The 24,640-nt window shown below is 42.0% G+C and overlaps 1 protein-coding gene across 10 annotated transcripts in view; it reads left to right on the top strand.

The window, feature by feature from the left end:
- Positions 1-24,640, top strand: part of mef2d (myocyte enhancer factor 2d) — a 66,275-nt gene that overhangs the window by 12,067 nt on the left and 29,568 nt on the right. For 7 of the 10 annotated variants that reach the window (XM_054740939.2, XM_054740947.2, XM_054740937.2 and 4 more), the window contains exons 3-5: positions 13,449-13,586; positions 19,412-19,637; positions 23,502-23,558. In XM_054740939.2, the coding sequence (XP_054596914.2) occupies positions 13,449-13,586; positions 19,412-19,637; positions 23,502-23,558 (421 nt within the window). Of the gene's footprint in view, positions 1-13,213; positions 13,340-13,448; positions 13,587-19,411; positions 19,638-23,501; positions 23,559-24,640 lie in introns of all 10 variants that reach the window. The other 3 variants (XM_054740944.2, XM_054740948.2, XM_054740938.2) reach the window with 1 other exon arrangement.

The raw sequence follows: 24,640 nt of genomic DNA, 5'->3' as shown, positions 1-24,640 counted from the left end.
TCCTGATTTTTTTATTTAGTTATAATGGTTGTAATCCAAACCTGAGTAGGGTTGATTACCTTCCAAAACCCTCCGAAACAACCAAAAAGATCAAAATTTTAGTTTCAATCTTTTGTTCTTTGCTAGATTTTTATTTCCAACATTTACGAAATGAGCTTTTCCAAACTGTGTCCCGAGAGCGTCAGCAATTGATCACATGTACTTGCAGCATTTGAGCCTGTTTTATAAAAAAAAAAATCTTATTGGAAGTAGCCCAGAGGCTTGGAGATTTGTTGGATTTGTTTTCTGATCCCCAAGGACGCTGGAACGACCTCTGCCCTCTCTAAGGAGTCACTCTTTTCCAATATCGCTGAAGTTATTCGCGATCATCTAAATCAATCACTGGGATTGGATTTGTGTCTCAGGTGTTTTGATTGTCAGCCATTTTTTTACTATGGGAGAACTTTTCAACCATCATCAGAGCTCTTTTGTTAAAATCAAACTTTAGTTTTATTAAGCTGGCTTGATTTGATTGATCTGTGTGGACAGAAAAATGTTTTTTTCTGTTTAAATCTCTGGTGCATTCTGGTGGTTTCACTTTTCAAACTTAGTTCACTCATTTGTTTAAACTGCATGCAGTTTTTTTAGTTGCAAGCTATGTTGTGTTGGAATTACGACGTTCCTGTCATTACGTGGTTTACAATAAATGTATTTATTTTTAGGAAAAACCAAACCTTGCATGAGAATTTGCCCGTTGGTGTTCCATTTGAGAGAAGCTGTCAGTCATTTAATTTGACACCATGTTTTAATTTAGCGGAGAAGGGCGCAGGGTGTTAAGGGCCAACCGAATGCATCCAAAGGGAATGTCATCCAATAAGAGTTTCGGCCCAGTAATTGCTGAACCCTCAGCAAAAGTGTTGGTGAAGCAGTTTTGTCTTTCGAGTGGGTTGGAGGTAAAACTTCGATGCAGGACTTTAAGACCGTACTTTCCCTCCACCTCATTTTCGTACTTCCTTTCCTCTTTTCCTGGCTCCTTTTGCTCCTGATCTCCTGATTCTCGACAACTTCCTCCTTTTTTCATGCCCTTCTCTTCCTGCCTGCCTCAGATTGTCAGCAGTAAAGTCTTTCTCTAAGCGGTATCTCCAACTGCAGATGGCTCCTAAGTGTATGCAAGTGTGTGTGTGAGAGAGAGGAAGCGTGTGTGTGTCGTGGCAGGGCGTTGGGCAGCTCTGGGCCACATTAGCCCAAGCTCCACTGGCTCTGTTTGTGTGCGTGCACACGTTTGTGTCTTCAAGTGTGTGTCGCTTTCTCTTTGTGTGTGTGTGCTCCCGTGTGCTCTGCAATGGCCCATGAGAAAACCTCATACAATATTCAGTCTGTGTGTGTGTGTGTGTGTGTGTGTGTGTGTGTGTGTGTGTGTGTCCGTCCCACATGGAAGTTTTCCTCCTGTACCAGCTTTTATCCTCCATGCTGACTCGCCCACGCCACTGCCTCACTCACTCGTCCTGTAGGCCTGGAGTTGTTAAAACGACAAGAAAGCATTGTCCTTGATGGTCACCTTCACCAGATGTGCTCCAGCTCACACCTGTTTTTGTGAGGAGTCAGTGTTGTCCACCCTGATATTTCTCATTAACCCTTGTTGTTTTTTATTTGCCTTTCAAACAGAAAAACCTGGAAAAATTAGCTCCCAACTCTATTTATAGTTGTTTTATGTTTATCTTTTGCTTTCGGCCTCAACACTTCTGGTTGTACATTTATAGAACATCTCTGAGATTTATGAAAAGTCAGGGTAGTTTTGGTAAATATTACTCAAAGGAAAGTGGTCTATTTTGACCACATTAGGGAATATTGTGAGGGTTGTCTACTGCATACACAGTTATGCTTGTCAGCGATTAAGATGTCACCTTGTGCAACTATGCACACAAATGAATTGTGTAGCACAAAGAAAAAACATTTAAAGTTTAGATGCACGTCTTAAACCTAATGATTTTATTGAAAACGCAACTTTTATCAAGAAGCAGACTCGATATTTGCAGTTAAGTTCATGAAAACAGAGTCCTGTCCTGCAGCGATATGAGTAAGCAATGATTAAGTTCTTCTTCTTCTTCTTTTTCTTTTTCTTCTTTTTCTTTTTCTTCTTTTTTTTCTTTTTCTTTCCTCTTCCTTCTTTTTTCTTTTTCTTTTTTCTTTTTCTTTCTTCTTCCTTCTTTTTCAACTTTTTCTTTTTTCTTTTTCTTTTCTTCTTTTTTTTCTTTTTCTTCTTCTTATCCTCCTCCTCCTTCTTAGACTTGTGGGGCGGCCCCTATGGACTAGCCGCCACTCAGTTTTACAGGTGAAACGAGAGGTGAAATTAGAGTAAAAGATCATTTTTGGAAGTAATTGTAATTAACAAGTGAAACTAACATTTGAGATGCACTCATTACATGCAAGGTTCAATATTCTAGATGTATCATAAGATACAGGGGCCAAAAATGACTCTAGTGTATGGTTAACCTGCTAGTTAAAGATTAAAAAATGGAAAGTAAAACGTCTTATAATACAATGTTTGGTCTGATCACCTAATTAAAAGGTGCATTTTTCTGTGTTTTTGGCCTTATGTGGTTGCAAAACTCAATCCTGCAGGGTTGGGGCAGTCAGTGGAGCCCGTTTGACCAGAACAGCCAGTGTGACAGAATGAACAAATTATACAATAATTATTAAAGATTATCTGCACTTGCACTTGGTTTAACATCAGCGGTCGAGGGCTAAGCTGAAACATGGCAGGAAGGGGAGAAGAGAGAAGGGATAATTGGATAGTCACAAAGTGTGCCCATTTGCCGCTCTGCCTCTGTGAGTCTCTCTAAGCAAGTGCTTTTGAGTATAAATTATGAAGTATGAATGTAGTCACGCAGGAACACACACGCACACGCACATAGATACACACTAGTGTTATTCGTGTCATCCTGCTTGTCTCTGAATACTTGGAAGCACTTTATTTTACGGTTTGCCGTGCACGCGCAAGCATGGACTCCGTATTCATCACATGGTCAGACATTCCTACACTCCGGCGAGAGCTGGAGAGGCAATACATATGCATGCACAGCCTCTCTGTGAGATGCACGTGCTGCTTGATACCGTGTGTGTGTGTGTGTGTGGGCCGCCTGCCTCTACTGTCGGAGCGTGTTAATCCGCTTGACTGCAGATCCCAATCAGGGCAAAGAAAGGAAGAGAGCTAGAGACAGAGGGAACACGAGCGGATGAAATGCTGAAAGAGTGGTGATGAATAGCTGGGAGAGAAAGCGAGTTATGCATCGGCGACAGTAGAGGGATGCTTTTATGTTCTGGCAGATTTGACCTGCTAGGTTCACTGCAGAAGCTAAGGACCTTGAGCATGGCTCTGATGGTCCTGAGGCTTATCCAGCAGGGATCGCCTTAATGTGTTGACTCAATAATTGACCGGTTGTTCCCTGTTTTAATAATCTCAGCACTTCATAGTGAATGTGTCCTGATTTACACGGCCACCTGTCGTGTGACTTCTCGTCTCTCAGCTCCCACAGGTCAGAGGGGGTGCTCTTGTTGCCTTGGCGATGCTCCTCCTCTTATAATCCCCCTTTGCTCTCTGAACGCTGAGGTCCTCTGGCAAAGACTCATCATGTTCAGTGGTCTTAATCTTGTTGAGGTCACTCGGTGGACAGGTCAACACACAGACAGTCACAACTCCAACTGAGACTCTGGACATTGTTTATGCCATCAAACATTTCCTAATTATCATTTCTAATCTATAAGCTAAAAGGCTGAATGCCTTTTCTGAGTTTAGTTACATCGTTCACTACGATAATGCAAGAACGATTGCAAAAAATGTTTGCTCAGCGAAGTACAATTTCTTTAAAAACGAATTCACAGACCAATAATGAAAATGGGCCAAGAATCCATTAGAAAATCATTAAGCTGAAGAAGTCCTTGACTGACTAATTAGTGTCTCACTTCCTGTCTGATGCTTGTTGTAAAGATGCAGAATGATTAACACCTTCCTCCCTAAAACTCAAACAAAAATAGGTCCACAGTGTTCTGACCTCTAAGATTACCTCCTCCTCTCTGACTAGTTCGGCATCCATCCGTGCAGGTAAACATTTATCAATCAGGCTGTTGACTGTTTCTAGCTGAGGAAGGACGTCACACACAGTCGGCTTTCTCCGTTTCCAAGGAATTCATCCAGAGGCCTCCAGAGGGCCACAGTTGGAGCAGAGAGCCGTTAGTGTCACCGATTAGTCCCAGTCTGAACTGACTGGTCAAGCTGTTTGAGCGAAAGGTGTTAAAGTTTTGCAACATGACTTAGTAAAACCTTAATTAATGAGCAGGAAAGAAGGTTCTTTGATGTCTGCGTTTAGTGTGCTGGTGACATGGTGACCGGTGACTGCAGATCAATAATACATGTTCGATCAGCAGATGCTGCCATGACCGAGTAGTGGGGACTTTGACAGAGTGTCGTTCTGTTTGCAGCATGGCTGAAGTGAAAAAGGTAACTCATATATTTCTGAGCAGCACAGTCAGGGTCCAGAAACATGCATAAACTCTGCAATTCACCAGATTTCTAATGCAAAGTTTGGACCATTTGGAAATATTGTTATAAGTAGTTCCATTTATTATTTTGTTACCTATTTAAAACTTAAAGGGATAGTCCACCCCTAAGTGAAATTTTGTCTTATTTCCGTTTTCCCCAGAGTTCGATAAGAGAGAAAAAAGCAACCGGCGAAGTAAGTCTGCTTTAGCTTAGCGTAAACAATGAACGTGAATAGCAGTAATTAGCATTTTGTGTGCAAGGGATTAAAATAACTCAATAATAATACTTATTATTCCCGATGAGCTCAATAATCATGTCGGCTGAAAATGAAAAGTGAGAAGCAATATGAAGGATTTCAAGGAGCCGATTTAGACTTGGGACTACATTATGATGAAGCACCGCTGTAAGCTGCCGCTGCATGGCGCATGGATATAACACTTGTGGGTTTATAGCATGATCTGGTTACAAAAGGCTTTTTTCTCACTTACCTAAGTGGGGAATCCGGAAATAGACAAAATTTCACTTAATGGTGTAATATCCCTTTAAGGCAAGACAAGGCAGCTTTATTTGGGGGCAACAGTGGCACAGGTGTTAAATGCCCACCTTGTAACTGGGGTGTTGCAGGTTCAAGCCTTGTCTGTCGCGGTTGACTTGCCTTTGGGCTGGTGGTGGTCACAGTGACTGGTGGCTCGGCTGCTTCGCCTCTGTCAGTGTGTCCAAGCACAGCTGTAGCTACATTATAGCTCATTACCACCAGAATGTGAATGACTGTTGTGTTGTAAATAGGGATTTCCCATTCCAGTATCTATATCGGAAGTAATTCGATATCGGCCCAAAAACACTGTATCGAATTATATCAGACTGCATCAAAAATCTCCAATATAAGCAGTCCGTTAACTCATTCACTGCCAATGACGACTGAAGTCGTCATTTGCATTTTCTTACTCTGTGGGCATCGGAATGAGCCCCCGCACCATGAAAACAAACATCTCAGCTCTAAAGCCGATCTTCATTCGCATACGTAACACATCACGTGAGCAGGAAGCAGAAAATCCATGTGTTAGGAGATCGTTTTGGGCTGCTGCTGTAAAAAAAAAGTGAGGCGCGAACTGGAAAAGCTTCTGCCGATCACAGTTCAACAACGGATTATGAAAAAATGGATAACGTTCGAAACGCGCGGATTCTTCCTGATGTAAGAGGCGAATCTCCCCTTTGTTTTGGTTGTTTTGGCATCGATATCATCCTAGCACGCAACGTTCTGTGACTCTTAAAAAAAAGTAAAAACGGTGAGAAACACTGGCAGCGAATGTGTTCAGGTTAATACTTTTGCAGCCAATGGTTAAAAAAAATTGTCAATTTTTTTTCATACTTACTGACATTGGCTCTTGTTCTCCGATTGAGTAATATCACTTGATCAAGCCTTTCCATACATTCCACAATACAAAATAGTTTAAAGTATGTATGATTTGTGCTGATATCGTATGGGATTGATATTGGTATCGGTCAATACTGAAGACTGCAATAGCGTTATTATATCGGAAGTGAAATAGTTGTATCGGGACATCCCTTGTTGTAAATTGCATTGGGAGGTTGTACAACCCTAGAAGGCACTATATCAAAATCAGGCCTTACATTCTGCACCTTGATCATTCATTCATTCATTGGATACATTTCGTACAAATATGTACCTGCAAAGCATTTAACACGTCTTGTCTCTCTAAAGGACACAAAAATCTCAAAACGTTTGATTTTGAGGATCTGTTTGATGGTCAAGAATCTCCCTTCATAAGTAAGGACCTGTCGTCATCGTCTTCCTCCGCTTATCCGGGTCCGGGTCGCAGGGGCAGCATTACAACTAGGGAGCTCCAGACCGTTCTCTCCCCACCCACCTCCACCAGTTCCTCCGGCACGACCCCAAGGTGTTCCCAGACCAGATTGAAGATGTAACCTCTCCAACGTGTCCTGGGTCGACCCGGGGGCCTCCTGCCGGCAGGACATGCCCGAAACACCTCCCCGGGGAGGCGTCTAGGAGGCATCCTGACCATGTGCCCAAACCACCTCAACTGACTCCTTTCGATCCGGAGGAGCAGCGGTTCTACTCCGAGTCCCTCCCGAATGTCCGAGTTCCTCACCCTATCTCTAAGGCTGAGCCCGGCCACCCTATGGAGGGAACTCATTTCGGCCGCTTGTATCCGCGATCTCGTTCTTTTGGTCATTACTCAAAGCTCATGACCATAGGTGAGGATTGGGACGTAGATCGACCGGTAAATCGAGAGCCTGACTTTCTGGCTCAGCTCCCTCTTCACCACGACAGATCGGCTCAGCGTCCGCATCACTGCAGACGCCGAACCAATCCGCCTGTCGATCTCCCGATCCCTCCTACCCTCACTCGTGAACAAGACCCCGAGATACTTAAAGTCTTCACTTGAGGTAGGACCTCTTTCCCAACCCGGAGCTGGCAAGCCACCCTTTCCCAGTCAAAAAAGTAAGTTAAGTAAGAAAGTAAGGACCCAAGGAAGGCAAAACTGTGTTTGGACCTAATGGTTCCGGTAGATGTAGCTTTTTTTTTTTTTTTTGCAGTTTTCTGATTACTATCAGTTTCCTGTGTTTGAAAAGGCTGAATGTTTTAAAACTCAAGGAGCGAAGATGTACATGTGTAGCTGAACAAAACAACTCAAAAAGCGAACAAAACACACTCTTTGGGTACTTTCAGTTAAGAAAAAGAATAAAAAGCACACATTTTTATTGAATAAGTATAAAATGTATTTACAGATTCATCAACGTTGACAAAAATATAACAGATCTTAGATAATAGCAGCTCAAGAGGTCAGAACAGAACCACCGCTCCTCCTCGTTGAATGGAATCAGCTGAGGTCGTTTGGACATCTAGCTGATTTCCTTTCTGGAGGGTTTCTGGGCACATACCAATGCAAAGATTCAGAATTCACTCGAGTGATTCTGCATCCTCTTGGGACATGGTGATGGATGGATGGAAAAACGTGAATGAGATTCTGTGAGTCTAAATCAACCAGTCACTGGTTAGATTCTGGACTGCAAATTAATTATTAATTGGAGAAGTACAGAAAAATGAACACAAAGATGGATGAAACAAACCGATCAAGTATGAAACAAATGACTCAGCAGAATAAAAGAAGGAAAGTAACACTGACTAGGTGTACAAGAGGAAATGAGTGACCAGTGAGACACAATGCAGAGAGAGACAGATAAGTTGAGGGCAGTAAAATGCAAAAGGACAAGTGTGAGACTTTTCTGCAAGAGCTGCATTGAGGGTGATGGGCCAAGAGATGACAGAAAGATGAGTAGACAAGCAAAAAAGGAAAATACAAAGTGAAGAGAGTGGCAACAGTAAAAAGATCTGGAAACAGAGAGCAGGCGGACAAACTGTCAGGCGAGACAGCGAGCCAAAGGGGATGGATGGTGAGAGGAGGTGGGGGGGCGGGGCTTGCGAGAAGCCACAGCCATTTAGAGACTGGCATGGTGCTGTGCAGGACGAATCTTACCCTGGCAACACAATGGAGAGGAGCAGAAGTGTAAACGAGGGGACAGGTGAACAGATGGCCGACTGACTGAGAGACAAGCTGATCGTGTGTGTGTGTGTGTGTGTGTGTGTGTGTGTGTGTGTGTGTGTGTGTGTGTGTGTGTGTGTGTGTGTGTGTGTGTGTGACACAATGTGAACTGTGACAGAGTGGGAGGAGAAGCACAGAAACTGAGACAGGTAACGTTGCCCATTGTTTGTACTGTAATTTTCAACAAATATCACTCAAGTTTACATTAAATTAAAACAGACAAGCCTTTCATGTCAAAAAGAAGAGAGAAAAAAAGCATGTTTGCAAGTAAGCTGAGAAAGTGTCAGAAAAATCCTAATATTCATTTGCTAACATACATATATGGATCGCTTCACTACCGTTTGTCGTCTGGGGCTGTAGGGGAGGGGGTGGGTGCTTGGCCTTGCAGGGAGCCAAGCGAGGCCTGGTGGCCCACTAGGCTTACAAAGTGCTGGGGGAAACTCTGACATGTTTTGATTAAATGAGTGTTCCACACCTTTTTAAGGATGTGCCCGATTGCCATAATGGCTCTAAAGATAATCTTACCAGATATTCCTGCTGTGTGTGGTGTGTTATTAGCACCCTGGTCTGCTCAGAAGCAGGATTGTCTTGGTCCAGACAAGAGTGATGCCTGTGGATTGTGATGTGTCACCCCTCCTTCTCCATGTTTTTTTACCCTGAGGTTTGATTTCACAAGATTTCCCATCTGACCGGAGAATGTTTTTGTGTGAAATAGTTTTTTGTGTAGTTTTTTTTTTTTCTGTATCACCACACACTGCAGGACCAAAACTCACTCAATTACTTCTAGTGATAGAAACTAGCTCCTCCTGACACAGGACAGGAACAAACATGTTAAAGTGCCGGCTGAAAGTCTTATTTCTTGTGGAGTAAAGCTTTTTTAATGCAACTGTTACATCTTTTATCAAATAGAGGGACATTTAACAGCCTATAGGAGGGTTAAAATGAGTGTTTTACAATGCAAAGAGCTTCCTTCTCCTTTTGATCTCCAAAGAATTTAGTGCGACTCTGCTGACTGAGCCATCATCACAACATAAAACAGGAGTCCTTCTGTCAGCAATTTGTGCTTTTTTAGTCAAATTCACTGTAATTGTGGTTAGAATGAAAAGCTTTGTACCACCGTCCATCACAGATCCTGCAGTCTTTGAATATGTCAATGGCTGATTTTTATGGCTGTAATGGATAAAAAACAACATGGTAGTGTTAATATGCATCCTTACACATGAGCAGTGCTCCAAATTGGCTTCATTGTTATCACAGTTTTGTTAGCAGGCTCTGCGTGTCTTTGCGTCCTGTCAGTCAGAGGAGGAGGTCCGCACCTCGATCACGTCCTTCACACAGTCTCCATCACGTGCACTCGTCATCACACTAAAAGCTGTTTCATTACTTTTCCTTTTCACAGATTCATTTGTTCTCTCTGTGTCTGAGTCAGAGCACTCACAGATCTCAACAGAATGTGCTTTAAATTAAATTTGTTTTAACAAATTGTGGACTACAACAAATTTGACCCCATGTTTAAATTTGCATTCAGCCGCTGAGGAGAGCTTCGACTTGTTCCCAAACCAAACAGCTGAATCAGGAGGCGTCTTCCTGTTGGATCAAACCTTTCTAATAACCCGTTCCTGTACGTAAATAAGACACAGCTTTGACGCCATGATGATAATAATGGCTTTGAGTTCTAATGAGATGCGTATCAAAGAGCATCATTGTTATTAACACCAAGTCTCTTTGCCCGTACATCCAAATGGCATCATTACCTTCTTGCCCCTTCCTGTTTTTACTTTTTCCCCAGGAGTTGAAGCTAATTCAATATGAACTGGAACAAATGTTTCATTACTGCTTCTGGATATTTGCTGCAGCTCTTGCAGGTACCTCCCCAGCTTCACTTCAGAGGCAGAATTACGTGCAATTGAGTCATTCTCACTTTGCTGTGATTGTGCGCAGCAGGAGTCACAGAACCTGTGCTTTTGTTTTAATCAGACTACCACTTGACTTCAATTACACCTGACACAGGGCGGCTTTTCATTAAAGAGGCTATAGGGTCGTGAAAAATTCAATGTGATCTTCACTTGTGGGTTTTTATTCTCTAAAGATAATAAATAATTAACTTAAAATGCATTTTTTTAAGTCTTCCACCCAAAACGATGACTTGTTGCAGAGGGGGATGTGCAGATGGTTACAGCTTCAACAGCGGGAAAGAGTTTAGCTTATTATCTAAACCACGTATTCTTCAGCAGAGTCATAGGGAGCTGGTGCTTACCTTCAACAGTCATTGGGTGGGAGTCGGGGGACACCCTGGACAGGTTTCTGGACCATCACAAGAGCACACTAAATAGACACAGACTCACACATAGGGACAATGCAGTCTCCAGCAATGGCGGCTCGTCTATAGGGGGTGGTAGGGTGCCCCCCACCACCACCACAGCTGCGTACACACCATGGAGTTTTTCATAATTAGATTTGTAAACACTCTCCAGAAGGTAAAACAGGCCCAGGTGAGACAGACGTTACACTTATGACTTCATGAAATTTGCATTGTTTTGCATTTTTATTTAGTGGCATATTTACATGATTACATGCACCTGTTCTCATTAAAGTGACACTGTGTAGCTTACCTGGTGATAGGGGGCAGTACATACCTAAATCACTGCAAGCAAGCATTATTTTTGTGTTCAAATAAGACCTTACCAACGGATGGCCATTAGGGTCAAAAATCTCTGGGAGTGGAACCTCCAGCAAAATAACAAGAACATCAGATTCCCTTTCATCACTGGCAATGAGTGAAGAGGTAAATGCGTAAAACAATCATGTAGTCCTCACAGACTTCCGTAGAAGGAAACATGACATCCAATATAGCGTCGCCCAGAGATTTAGACCCATTCCATGTATTTTACAACTAGTTTTTATGATTATATGTTAGGAAACTGCCAATATTTTTCAACAACTGGGCATCTTTTAATTCATTTACTACAACATTTCGATGGATATTTCCAGAGATTAATGGTAAAAACAAAATTTCTTCACTTAAAGTACAAGTGCCGTTTGCATATATTGGTGAATATTAAGCATGCTTTTGGACCAACTTTGTTGCCAGAAGAGCTTGTGGTGGACCCCAGTACTGGGTTCAAGTTGTGTGAGGCAGTAAAATAGTGATTTGTCTCCCCCTAGTGGCGATATGTGGTTAGCACATCTGCCCTACCATAAACTTTCAGCCGCCACTGGCCTCCGGTTAAACTAACATACATGTTTTTGGTCTGTGGGAAGAAGCTGGATTACCTGAAAAAAATGCTCAAACATCCACAGCACGAACATGCTAACTTTGCACAGAAAAGTCACAGTCGAGATTCATACCTGCGATCTTCTTGCTGTGGGGCAACAGTGACACCAGCCGCAACCCTTGGCATTATGAGAGCAGTTTTAAAGCCTGATCTCAATTTACTTTTATTTTCTACTTGGCACTATTTACTTTTGATCCAAGCCTCCAGCTTTGGTTGGTTTATTAAACCGATCCAGATGTTTATTCTGTGTGTTTTTTTTTTATTTATTTATAGACTAGTTGGCTACAAAAGTGGAAACATCGGGCTGCTAAAAGGAGAAAATGCGAAAAACTCATTAATGGTTCTGATTGGATTTTGTGGTTATTATTATTTTTTAACTCTAAAAAAGGGTTTAACTAAATCAGATAAACACAATAAGATAAACACAGTCTTACTGAAAGTGTGTTCACAACTTCAGACCAGTTTGTTTGAGCAGATGTGATCACAGAAAAGGTGTGGACCATAATAGACGTACTGTGAATACCTTCTAAAAAATTAAGAGTGGTTTGTTAATATCGTGAGCGTGCTCCAACCTAGATGAGATGCAACTACGGATTGCATGTTGTGAGTTTGAGCCCAAAGCCTCACACAGTTTGTTTTATGGTCTGGGATGCGGTGAAGTATATCGCTGCTGCACAGAACCATCTTCCTGTTTTCATGTCTGGTAGTCCCACCTCAGACACATTTTGTTTTGTTTGCCACTTCCTTTGTTAACAAACTCACCAACTGGTTCAGACCAGAGTAAACAAACTCAAGGTGTGAAAATGCTTTCGTTGATATCTCTTGTTTGCATATAAAGATGGTCTTTCTGTAAACTATCGTAGAAGCAGTGGATAAATAACAGCAATTTGAGTATTTTTTCAGCATTTTATCCCTTTATGTATTTTCTTTTTCCACTAATTTCACATGAAGGGATTTCCTACTTTTGGCACCAGTGTGGGTTAAAGCCAGAGGAGTCTCCAGCTCCAGTTTAAGATCCGTTTTGCTGTGAGGATTTATCTGCTTGGCTCTATGGTCAAGGGCCCACTAAGCAAAGCTACTTAACAGCAAATCTTGTTTAGCAGAATCCTCTCCAAATAAGAGCCTCTCTTTCTGTCACAGTCCTCATCCTCCATTATTTTTTTCTCTCTTAGCCATTCCTAATGTGTGCCAGTGAAGACACAGCCTGGCTGCCGTTAGCTGTGTCGCTAACGCCACTGTGTGGTTCCTGGCTCAGATATTTTGGTTTGCGTAGCTGGTTTCTAACTACTGTTACTAACCCTGCTGCTTGGAAGGGGTAATGATGTGTTTACTGGCAGGTTAAAACACCACTTATATCTGGGTTTGTTGTTTCCATCGGCTTTGTTGGATTTCAAAGCTTGTTCTCCAGTTTGTTGGTAGAATCTTTAGCTGCTTCACCTCTACTGAGCCCTCTCTGGGTGAGTAAGGGCAGTTCCACTGGTAATAATTTGCTTTCATGTTGAAGCAGTTTTTACGAATGTTGACCTGAGGAATTGACTGAGGATTATCGGAGGTCGTTCTCGAAGGTGCTTCCAGAATAACCGCCGTTTTATGTCATCATCTGCGTTCAATTGTTCACCTGACCTTCACTGCTTCCTTTTTAATTCGATGAACAGCGTCAGGACTTTTAGCGCAATTAAGATGTTCATTTGAGTTTGAGTAATGAAAACGGTTTTACTCAGCGGGTCTAAAATTCACTTGTGGAATGTAAGGAGTGGTTCTGAGGATCGTGCATTAAAATGGGATGTAAACGTGCCTTCTCCTTCTCCTCTATCCTTCTCTAACCGCTTCAGACGTTGCGAAAGAAAGGCTTTAATGGCTGCAACAGCCCCGAGCCCGACGGCGACGACTCCATCGACCAAAGTCCACTAAACGACCGCAAGACCGAGGACCTGGACAGCCTCTTCAAACGCTATGGCGTGAGTACCGTCACACTCTGGTCACCTTATCTAACCTGCTCTTTCTGTTCTTCTTTCTCTCTTTCTCTGTCTATCCTCTTATCTGTCTTTGTGCCTTTGGGGAGCGAAGGCTCTGAACAAGAAAGAGCACCGTGACTCTGAGAGCCCCGACCCCGAGGAGCCCTTCTCCCTCACCCCCCGCACTGAGGAGAAATACAAAAAAATTGACGAGGAGTTTGATAAAATGATGCAGAACTATAGGCTGTCAGTGAGTACCTCCCACCATTCTGTGCACCCCCCCCCCCCCCCAACCCCCCTCCCCCCTCTTGTTGCTGCTGCTGCTGACCAGACGTTACTGGCTGCTGATGGCGGTCTGATTACTCACAGAGCACCTGCCTTCACCATTCCTCTCCTTCACCTCACCTCTTACCAGATCACTACCCACAATCTCCTGCTTCCCCTCAGGATGTGCCTCGAAAATAAACACGAGAAAGATCATTCAGATAGTGCGACGAGAGCCGGAATGTTAAACTAAACCCAATCCAAAGAAGTATTCATGTTCAAACTTAGCCTCCACTTTCTCATCTACCCGCCATTGCTATTAGGAGATAAATAAACGCAAAAAAAAAAAAACTATACTTTTATTACAGTGTATTTCTCAAGTTCTAGAACAGCTGCAAAACATTCTCCAGCAGAATCTTCCTTGGAAAATGGCATAAATTCTTTGCCGTGCTGTAAATTTGACACTTGGATAGAAAGAAGTCATAAAACAAGAAGCATAACACCAAATACTGCGCGCTTTAATGGGATTATTTGCCCAAACAGAGGGCTTCCGAGTGAGCATTACTGCTATAATAAACTGTTTATATGCCACTGCAACTTCACTAAACCATGAGAAAATACACTAGAGGGTAAGAAGTGTTAACTAGGTCCCCAGTCTTCATAAAAGTTGGCATAGCAACTAGAAAATTTGCAGGGGGAAATGTTTTTGTGAGGATATAATCAACACCTTAGGAGTATGTCTTGGATATTTGCCTGAAATTATAAATTGTTTATTACTTGGCAATATCAAATAGAGAAGAGTGAGCTTGTAGCCACAGCAGCAGGGCTTAGGAAACCAGAGTGTAATTATTATCTGTCTGATGTTCCAGTGTCACTAAGGTCAGCCTGGTTTGAGTGCAGTTCTGCTTCTTTTGGCTTGATCTGCTCGCCAACCCATCCAGGTTCTGCCCCCTGACTGGCGCTCCGCCAAATTCCTTTTACAGCTCCTCTCCTTTGCCAACTTCTCCGTGATTCTTTTTTCCTTCTGTGCTCAATAATGCAATTAATGTCACTTTAATGAGGAGCTCTTAATTTACCACCCCTCTTCCTGTCTGCCTGCATGTCTGATTGGTCACTTGGGATGGGACACAGTCACATTCAGGTGCTGCAAAGGAGTTGGTCTGCAGATGGTTTGAGAGTTACACTCAGTGTTTGAACTGGATGGAAATGTCTTTTACTTTCCTGTCAGGATGATCATACAGTGGTATTGTGATGGTGTTAGCTTGCAAAACTTTGTAGAACTTTCATTTGGATTATAAAACATAAAGTTCTTGCATCAGTGACCAAAGCCGATATCTCAATAGGAGGCAACAACATTCATGAGTTTCCAAAATATTTCTAAACTTTGCAAGAATTCTCAATCCCAATCTGAGTCCTGCCAGTCAGTTTAGAGCCATTTAGCCTCTCACCCTTAAGTTTAACTGTTTCCTACTCCATCAGACCAAAAAAAATGATTTTTCCACCTTGCCATGATGAGTTCTGCGGAAACCTTTTATTTAGTCATTCATTAAAATTAGACATGTTGGAGTATAGGGACAGTTAACATTTGCAAGGTGGTATCCCTCATTCCTTCAGAATTTCTGCAAGATAAATTTTCTAGAACCTTTCTTAGTTTCCTTGAGTCAGACTTTAATCTCCACACAAAGTCAAAATTATACATGAATGACTGTTTTTAGAGCAATACAGGTGGAAGGTAATAACCAAAGAGTAAAGATATTTTTACTTGAGTTTTCAGATATTTTTTATAGATGTTGAGCGCTTTTATTTTAGTTTCATTTTAAAGGGATAGGAGCTGAAACACTTCTTCCTGCTAGTCGACCTGCAGGTCAGAGAGCTGAGCATGCTTTGTGACTAAACTTTAGTGAGGAAAATTTGCACGACTAATGCATTTTCTTAACAGTTATGTTAAACACCCAACGTGCCAAGCTAGAATCCAATGTCCTTCTAATTCAAAGTGATCTAGATTCACCGACGTTTTACCAACAACCACAAAGCATTGCAGGTATTTGTGCTCCACTCTTATCCCAGTGGTTTAATCAGTTCAATAAATCCCCGTCCTCCTGAGTTCGACCCTCCCTCTCTGTTCTGTATGAGCTCTTAAAAGCTTCCCTGTAGTGAGAAAACCACGGCAGAGGAAATGTATGAACCTGTCTACCACCTGGATATGTGAAGCTCATCATCTACACCGACTGAATATCATCCAAACTCTGCGTCCCCACCACAGCGGCTCCCTTTGTCAGCCTGCCTTACCTGCCTGGTTTACCAGCGTACCTTTTCACTGGCAGCAGCTGTGGTGCACCACCCACCACTCCTTTCTTCGACATAATCCCCAGCATGACAGCTAGGGGCCGGGATATACAAGCTTAATCCCACTTGTACTAAAATGCCTCCTGAGGCAAGGAGAGTGAGGTGATGCAGAACAGGCAGGACACTCGGCGCGACGAGCCAAAACCTCTGGTTTCAAGAAAGATGGAGCCTTTTTGCCCTTGGGCTTTTTCATTTTTAATTCTAGAATTAAAGAAGGGTTATTATTTCAGACATATGCGGTAGAGGTTTCAGATGTTTGGCTTTGTATTCTTAATAAAAAAACAATTTTATCTGCAAATAAAATAATGATGGTCAAGTAAAATTAAAGATATTAGTATGTTTTATATCTTTCCCTTTTAAAATTGCCAATTAAATCTAAATTTTATTATTTTTATGACTACAATGAAATTTATGCTTATACTTTTTAAATTTATGCATTTTCAGTTCTTTGTATTTGTTTAAACACAACAACAACAATTTGTTTAATCACAGCAGCTTACTAAAGAGATGCGTAACTATTAAAACAGAAAATAGAAAATGTTTAAAAAATAAAACTTTCAAAAGGCTTTCAGGACAAAAGAGGAAAAAAAGGCAAACCAGACCAAGAGTTGAAACCATTCCGACTTCGCCGTGCATCCAGGAAACACAACAAACTTGTTGACAAAAGTGAAACTAAACTGGATTTCTTTCCATTCTTCTTCGTCTCTTCAAAGAAGAGATCTTGAGGTTTATTAAAATAAAAGCTTTTTGTCAATGATTTACCTAACAGGTTCTTGTTTTTTTTTATTTAAAGTTTTTTCTATCTTTTTATAAAATTAAATGCTGATGCTAACTATCCAGTTAATGCTTTTGTGGATGCTTGCTAATATGCAGCCAAATGCATCGGTAGACTTAAAGAGCAAGTCACCCCCTACCAGAGTGTCCCACTTCCTGTTTGAAAAATGCATGCATCACAAGGAGACGTGGCCTGGCAGACTGAGAGAGCAGAGCCACTAACAAACTCACACAGGCTCACAGCAGCATTGTGACATCATAATGTACCAGCTAATGTCATAGGGTACCTCATACCCAATAGCGATGTCAGATTTAAATTTAAATGCAGTTCAGAGTTTTTACCTGAAGTATGCGCAACACTGGCAGTTTTAGGCAGAATATTTAAATTTGAACCAAGATGCACTAAAGTGCCAAATTACACATGTCTACAGCACGATTACACACTCATTTATATAGTTTATTAGCAAAATAGTTGATTTGGGGGTGACTTGCTCTTTAACACCAAAGAGGCAAGAATCCTGATAAATAATCCAAAACTAGTAAACCCTAGAAAATGACATCAAAGAGCAATGGAGGTGGTAGAAACGAGACCCCATTAACGGATATTTTAAATGTCATTTTAAAAAATCAACTTTTTAGGTTTTTTAGAGCTGCCAAGATTTCATATTGATATACGTTTATGGATTTCTGCGAATTGTCAGTTTGATTATCAAACAAACAAACAAGTCCGAGTTTGTGATGCTGAAGCGTGTTAGGATGCTTCGTACAAAGAGGAGGATAAACATTCTCTCTTCCACCCGTTCCTGTGAAGATAAATCAGCTCTGCCTCTGCGTTTACTCATCTCCACCCACTTTGCATTAACCCCACCCCACACCCACCCACATCATTAATCCATCCCATCACTTTATCTTCGGCTTCATCAGCGTGCAGTGCTGTGAACTGCTGCTCTCACCGTCCTGAGTCACCACTTCCAGCTCGTCTGCACGTTCTCCTTTACCCCGCCTTTCGGTCTGATAATATGAATTGTCAGACTGCTAGGTGCCTTCTCCACCAATAAATTATATTTTAATTCTGTAACAGGTTGAATCACATAACAGGAATACCATAAAAGTCAACTTCCTTGTGCCATTTGTTGTTAGAGATAACATGGAGAATATTTGGGACAGCAAAAGTTCTAACTAATGTGTTTTAGTATAAAATAAATTGGGGGGTTCCCAAAAAAGCTAATATTCACTTTTATTATATCTAAGCAGTTCTTAAAAACTTTCTTAGTGAATAAGAACTTAGTGAAAATTATAAAATAGTTTCACCAAAACATAACGGCTTTTAAATCAATCAACCTCAATTCAGTTTCTCTTTTTTCTGTTCTACTTTATTCTTCCTGCTCCAAAAGAAAAAAAAGATTGCTGTGTAGATGGAAAAGAAGAGGTGGAGATCAAGGGCAGAACGGTGCCCTTGTCCTTGCTGGCGTTTAACTGGGTCCCAGGCAGCATGAGTACAGTACAGAGCAGCACTGGCCCATATTCCATATATAGAAGTCCTTGTTTCAAATCTGGTTGAAACTGGGTGAACTGGTTCGTGTGGCTGGGCAACCTCAGGTCCTTGGCCTTGATTTTCCAGCACAGTCCAGATCAATGCTTTCATCAGTTCAGTTCAGGGCAGATCATCTGAAAGCTTTGAGATAAATGAGTCTTTACACGTGTTTTTGATTAGATTAGTAGTGTGTGTGGAGGGTGACGGGGGGGGGGGGGGGGGGGGTGCTTGAGTGTCACATCATGCATGTGATCAAACTCCACCAGTTCCTCTTGATGCAATAACTTTGCTGCAGTGACAGAAGTTTTAACCTTGCATGACACGTGGACGGTGACACAGCTTTCTGGCATTCAACCAAGTCACCTTGCATGCAGAAGCTGAGCTGAGTGTGCGTGCGTGTGTATGTGTGTATGTGTGTGTGCGTGTGTGTGAGATTTTAGGGGAAAAAAAGATTGTTCAATTTAGTTTATTAATAATTCATTTTATTTGTTGCACCTTTCCAAACACTCAATGATCATTAAATAAAATGTATGAGTCACATGATCTCATGTTTAGGGTACAAGTTAAACTTGTGACTCAACATTTGGTCCAGTTTATAAGTTTGTGATCATTTTGGGTCAGTAACACCTTTAACCCTCCCACTGTCCTAATGGGTGTGACCCCGCGAGGAAAGCTGACCATTGAGCAAGGTTGATGGTTTTTCCCTTGGGTCCACGTGGCAGGGGCGAGGAGTGAGCACCACCTCACCCCTGCCACGTGGGCCTCAAAGGATAAACCATCAATCCTGCTCAATGGTCAGCTTTCCTTGCGAGGTCACCCTTAAAGACAGTGGGAGGGTTAAAGTCATCTCTACATTTTAAACGTTGCAGATTTTGTTACAGCTGTATTTGGACAAGTATTTATAAAGAATCCACTAAAGCCTGATAGTTTTATTTAATCCCTAACATCTTTTCTGTTTTGGGGAAAGCCTTTACGTTGTGATCGGTTGTGTTGTTGTGATTGTGTGTTTCTCATCTTCAGCCTTGTTTACACTGCTGCTGACCACTAACTGACCACCTGTTCATTCTCTATACATGAATATGTGTATGAAGAGTGTGTGTGGGGGGATTAAACATCAACCAGACTTTAAGCACCGCCCCTTTTCTTTTGTCTGCCAGTCCACAGTCCCACAGCCCACCTTCTCCATGCCAGTCACAGTGCCAGTATCCAATCAGAACGCAGCGGCGGCCCTCCAGTTCAGCAACAACCCCTCCGGTGCCCTGGTCACCACCACCTCCTTCGTCACCTCCACTCTCACAGATCCCCGCCTCCTGTCGCCACAGCAACCAGCTTTGCAGAGGAACACCGTGTCACCAGGGTTACCACAGCGACCAGCCAGCGCAGGTAACAGACCATGGGTAACGCAGCTGGAGTGCTTTGGGTTCTCCATCTCCTCACAGCTCAATCGTGGTGGTGTAAATCAATAATCTGTGGCCTTTACAGAGAAACAAACATCCTGCTTCAATAATTGCTCTGGATTGATTTGTTTAATGTATTGTTGCTGTTTTAGTTGCCGTTCTGCTCTCTTAAAGATCGTCTAATGAGCAGCAGCTGATGAGTTCTGGATTTATGAAAACAGCAAGTTTTTAATGTTTCCCCAAGGATTAAAAAAAAACCACAGAGACATTTAGATTTCATTCAGATTGTGAAATTTCACCTTTGGATTTTCACCGATTCACTCATTTCAAAGTTCTGTTGAGTTTTTGTATTAATGGAGATTAAAATATGTCAAATTTTCACATAATCTGTACATTAAAAATATTAGGCGGTGAGTTCATTATGTCCTGACCCAAATGGAGGAGTTTAGGCATCTCAGGGTCTTGTTCACAAGAGAGGGAAAGATGGATCAGGAGATTCATAGGCGGACTGTTGCCGATCTGTCGTGGTGAAGCTGAGTCAGAAGCAAATTTACCGGTAGATCTATGTTGCTACCTTCATCGTTAGTCACGAGCTTTGGGTAGTGACTGAAAGAATGAGATTGTGAATACAAGTGGGCGAAAAGAGTTTTCTCCACAGGCTGGCTGGGGTCTCGCTTAGAGATAGGGTAAGAAGCTCGGCCATCAGGGAGGGGCTTGGAGTAGATCAGCAGCTCCTCCACATTAAGAGGAGCCAGTTGAGGTGGCTCAGACATCTGGTCAGGATGCCTACCAGACACCTCCCTGGTGAGGTTTTCCCAGCACATTCAAATGTGAGGAGACCCAAAGGACACGATGGAGGGACTATGTTTCTCATTTGGCCAGAAAACACCTCGGAATTCCCCCGGAAGAATTGGGCCTCTCTGCTTAGGCTGCTGCCCCCACAACCTGGCTCAGATAAATGGAGGAAAATGGATGCATGGACCTCATTAGCTAAATTATTCCTCATTCCTCCATAAGTGTTGTCTTTTCCTCCACATTTTGTTGTCATTAATTCTTTTTTTAGTGGTTCGCTTTGACATTTTCCACCCAAAGCAGTCAGTTTGAGACCACTTGTCCAAGCACGTTAAAGTCCTGATTCCTAAATGACACCTGTAATTGAAAATGATGTAAGCCACCTTTGCAGACACTGTCGTCATGGATACTAAAACACGCCTTTTGTGACAGCACAGTTGATGTAACGGCATAGAGTTTGAGACTTTTATTGAGTCGACAAGTGTTAAAGTCTGTGTGAGTGTGTGTTGATGTTGTGTCTTGGTGTGCATGCTCTCTCAGACTGGGGATCTGGCTCAAATAAGTGCATACTGCTCATAATACCATAAACCCATCATTTCTTTGACTGCGGCTGCTGAGCTCCTGCATGTTCGCTGCTTTGTGTGGCAAACAGATCCTTCACCCTCTGACTAAAAGGATTTGTGCCCCATTTTTCTGTCTCTGACAAGGTTACTTATCAAGCTTTGTTCCGACCAGCGTAATCTCATTGTAAGTCAGAATTAGGTGATGTAACGTGCAACAAATGCATTACAGCTTCTTTCATAATATGCCGTTCTCCGAGGCGGGTAAAGTCAACACGGCAGTAATGGATGCCCCCACTCCCCCCTCCATTCCCTCTTAACCTCACCAGTGTAGAAAATGGTCCACCCTCCCATTTGTCTCTCATTAAGGGGGATGGTTCTGATTAATCATTGTGGCTTATTGATGTTATTCCCACGTGTTGGTATTTCCAGGGAACCCCAACGACCCACAGTTTCAGCATTTGTGAAGAATAGCTTAGAAATAAAATGAGATCATCCACAAATGTAGAAAACGTGTTTGTGTATTTAAAGTAACAGTAATGCTTCCTAAAATCAAAATATCACTGAAAACAGTGCATTAGTGTAAAATGACAGTTTGATGCATCAAATCTTAGTGACGTTGTGGTTTTAGCAGATGTTAGGATCAGGACGTGCGGTCTAAAGGTCTGGTGGCCATGGTGAGTTTAGGAGCAGTTTTTCCACTGGAAAGCTTTTAAGTATTTAAGCAGAAAAATAAAATAAAAGGAAAGTGATTCAGAACTATATGTATTTTTAAAAAGTGCTGGAACAAGTTGCACTCAGGTCAGATTGGAAATGAAGACATCTCAGTGGTAATCACTGAGATTCTACTTAGAAAACAAGCAACCATAATGAAGAAGAGCTGCTTGGACTGTTTCTGTAAATAATATTATGTTAACTTGATGATTATCTTCAGCTTTGTTTTGTTAATGTGACTTCATTTATTTGAATTTTTGACCGTAGTGAAATGTTAGCATCACTAGCCACTGCTAGCATAAGGCAGCTAATGCTATGAGTGTTAATAAGACATAGATAAATGTGTAGAGGTGGTGGTTGTGATTCATTTATTTTCCTCTGCTTATCCGAAGTTGGGTCGCAGGGGCAGATGCCTAAGCAGGGAGGCCCAGACTTCCCTTACCTTAGCCACTTAGGCCAGCTCTTCCAGGGGAATCACAAGGCGTTCCCTGGCCAACCAAGAAACATAGTCCCTCCAGCATGTCTGGGTCTTCCTTTGGGTCTCCTCCCAGTTGAATGTGCCCTGAGAACCTCACCAGGGTGGCATCCAGGAGGCATCCTGACCAGATGCCCACACCACCTCAACTGGCTCCTCTTGATGTGGAGGAGCAGCGGGTCTACTTCAAGCCCCTCCCGGATGATTTAGCTTCTCTAAGGGAGAGCCCAGCCACCCTGTGGAGGAAACTTATTATGGCCGCTTGTATCCTTGATCTCATTCTTTCGTTCACCACCCAAAGCCCGCGACCATAGATGAGGGTAGGAACGTAGATTGACCAGTAATTCCGGCTCAGCTCTCTCTTCACCACGACAGATCGCCCGCACCACTGCAGACGCAGCACCAATCCACCTTTCGATTTCACGCTCCATCTTTCCCTCACTCATGAACAAGACCCCAAGATATGAAAGCTCCTCCACTTGGAGCAGGACCTCGTCCCTGACCTGGAGAAGGCATTCTACCCTTTTGCGACCCATGACCATGGTCTCAGATTTACAGAAGCTGATTCTCATTCCAGCTGCTTCACACTCGGCTGTGAATTTAAAAAGCTTCAAGATCACCATTCTCTAGTCCAGGGAAACATCTGATGAACGTTTACGTGATAACGTTCCGATTAATCGCTCTTTTTAGAAACAACTCGATCAGATTTCATTGCAACAATATTGTTTTGAATTTTTGTCAAATGGAAAGGAAATGTGGTAAATACATTTGCACATTTATAATAATAAAAAGGGTACTTCAGCTGAAAATTAGAATAAATGCATCATTACTTACCAACTGATTAGTAGCATCTACTACTACTAACTAGCACTAACAAGGCTTTCTTCAGTTCTCCCCAGCAGAGTCAGTGGTGTCATTAATAAACCCCAATTCTAAAGTCATTTTTATAATAAGTAAATAGTCAGTACAGTTTTTTTTATTTGTTATTTATTATAAATTTAACTAAAATATAATATCATATGTTTGCTAGGAAAAGAGAGAATATGTTATTAACAACTCATTTTGAATACTTTAAAATGTCCTTAAACAAGTGAGAGTTCAGCGGTCGTGGTGTAATAGAAGTACCATTGAGAACCGATAAAACCTGCACTTAGACATTAATACAGAACTCTAGTTAATTAAGGCACTTCAAAACATGAATGAGTGTTGATAGTGGAAGCACTTTTTTAATGATGAACTTCATTTCATGATAGTTTTCACTACGGATGTTCAGTTTTTAATGGGTTTTAATTCTTTTTTTCTTTCGAAGGTGCTCTGTTGGGAGGAGATTTGGGGAACTCAAACGGAGCGTGCCCGAGTCCAGTCCGTAAGTCCATCTGTTATGGTACAAATACATCCACACATGTCAGCAATATAAATCAGGAATTTTAGAAGGGATTTGAATTAAAAAACACACTTTCTTTCTCTAAATGATCTGTAGAAAACATCTACGTGTGGCAACAGACTCACAGTTGTGCAGCCAGACACGTGCACAAGCACACACACACACACACACACACACACACCTGTTGGCTGACGACAGCTGAAGGTCACAGAACAAGCTGCTTGTAAACAGGCCAATGAACAGAACGGGTTTCGGGTGCAAGAGGAGGAACGCAGCCCGGAGATCAAAAAATAAACTTAACAGAAGAGCTTGTGTAAAACTCCTCTGCTGGTTTTCTGTCTGGTTCTTTTAGAGCTGCAGCTTCTAAACTTACATTCAGGAAGTTCTGGAACAGATGATGTCACCGATCCATTCTTAAATCGAGTTCAGTTACCCAAGACATCCCTTCAACAGCGGATTTGTTGTTTCTGGCATTATTTATTTCTATATTTGTTTGTTTCTCTAAAGCAGCCAAGTTGAAGAGTTTTTACACAACAAATCTCACTCAGGTTTTTATTCGATGGTTCTGTGATTGTTTAAGGAAAACTAGTTTGTAAAAAACAAACAAATTCTGCCAAAGAAATGTTTTTATATTAGATTTTATGTTATAAATTTAACTTTTATCTCTTATGTCTAAAATAATTCCTGGTTGGGTCGTACCAAAGACAGTGAGACCCAATGCCTCCCTGCTTGACAATCAGCTTTAAGGGATTGGATTGGGGGGGTTGAACCACCAAATAGATCCCGAGCGCTGCCACCGCTGCAGCCTACTGCTCCCCTCCATGGGGATGGGTCAGATGCGGAGATGAATTTCACCAGAGTGTGATGATGACTATGGGACTTTAAATAAATAACTAATCTGTGGTGTTTTGTGCAGCATGAAGAGATGTGTATATGTAAATAAATGATCTCACATTAGGTCTAATAAGCCATTCTACTGAAAAAGTAATTGCATCTTAAAATCGAGACCATCTTTTTTCTTTAAACTGAAGATTCAGTTTCATCAGCTATCATAACTTCCCTAA

This window comes from Nothobranchius furzeri, chromosome 5 (genome assembly GCF_043380555.1).
Source record: "Nothobranchius furzeri strain GRZ-AD chromosome 5, NfurGRZ-RIMD1, whole genome shotgun sequence".
In the NCBI taxonomy this organism is placed as follows: domain Eukaryota; kingdom Metazoa; phylum Chordata; class Actinopteri; order Cyprinodontiformes; family Nothobranchiidae; genus Nothobranchius; species Nothobranchius furzeri.
This window is presented reverse-complemented; position numbering and strand designations above follow the sequence as displayed.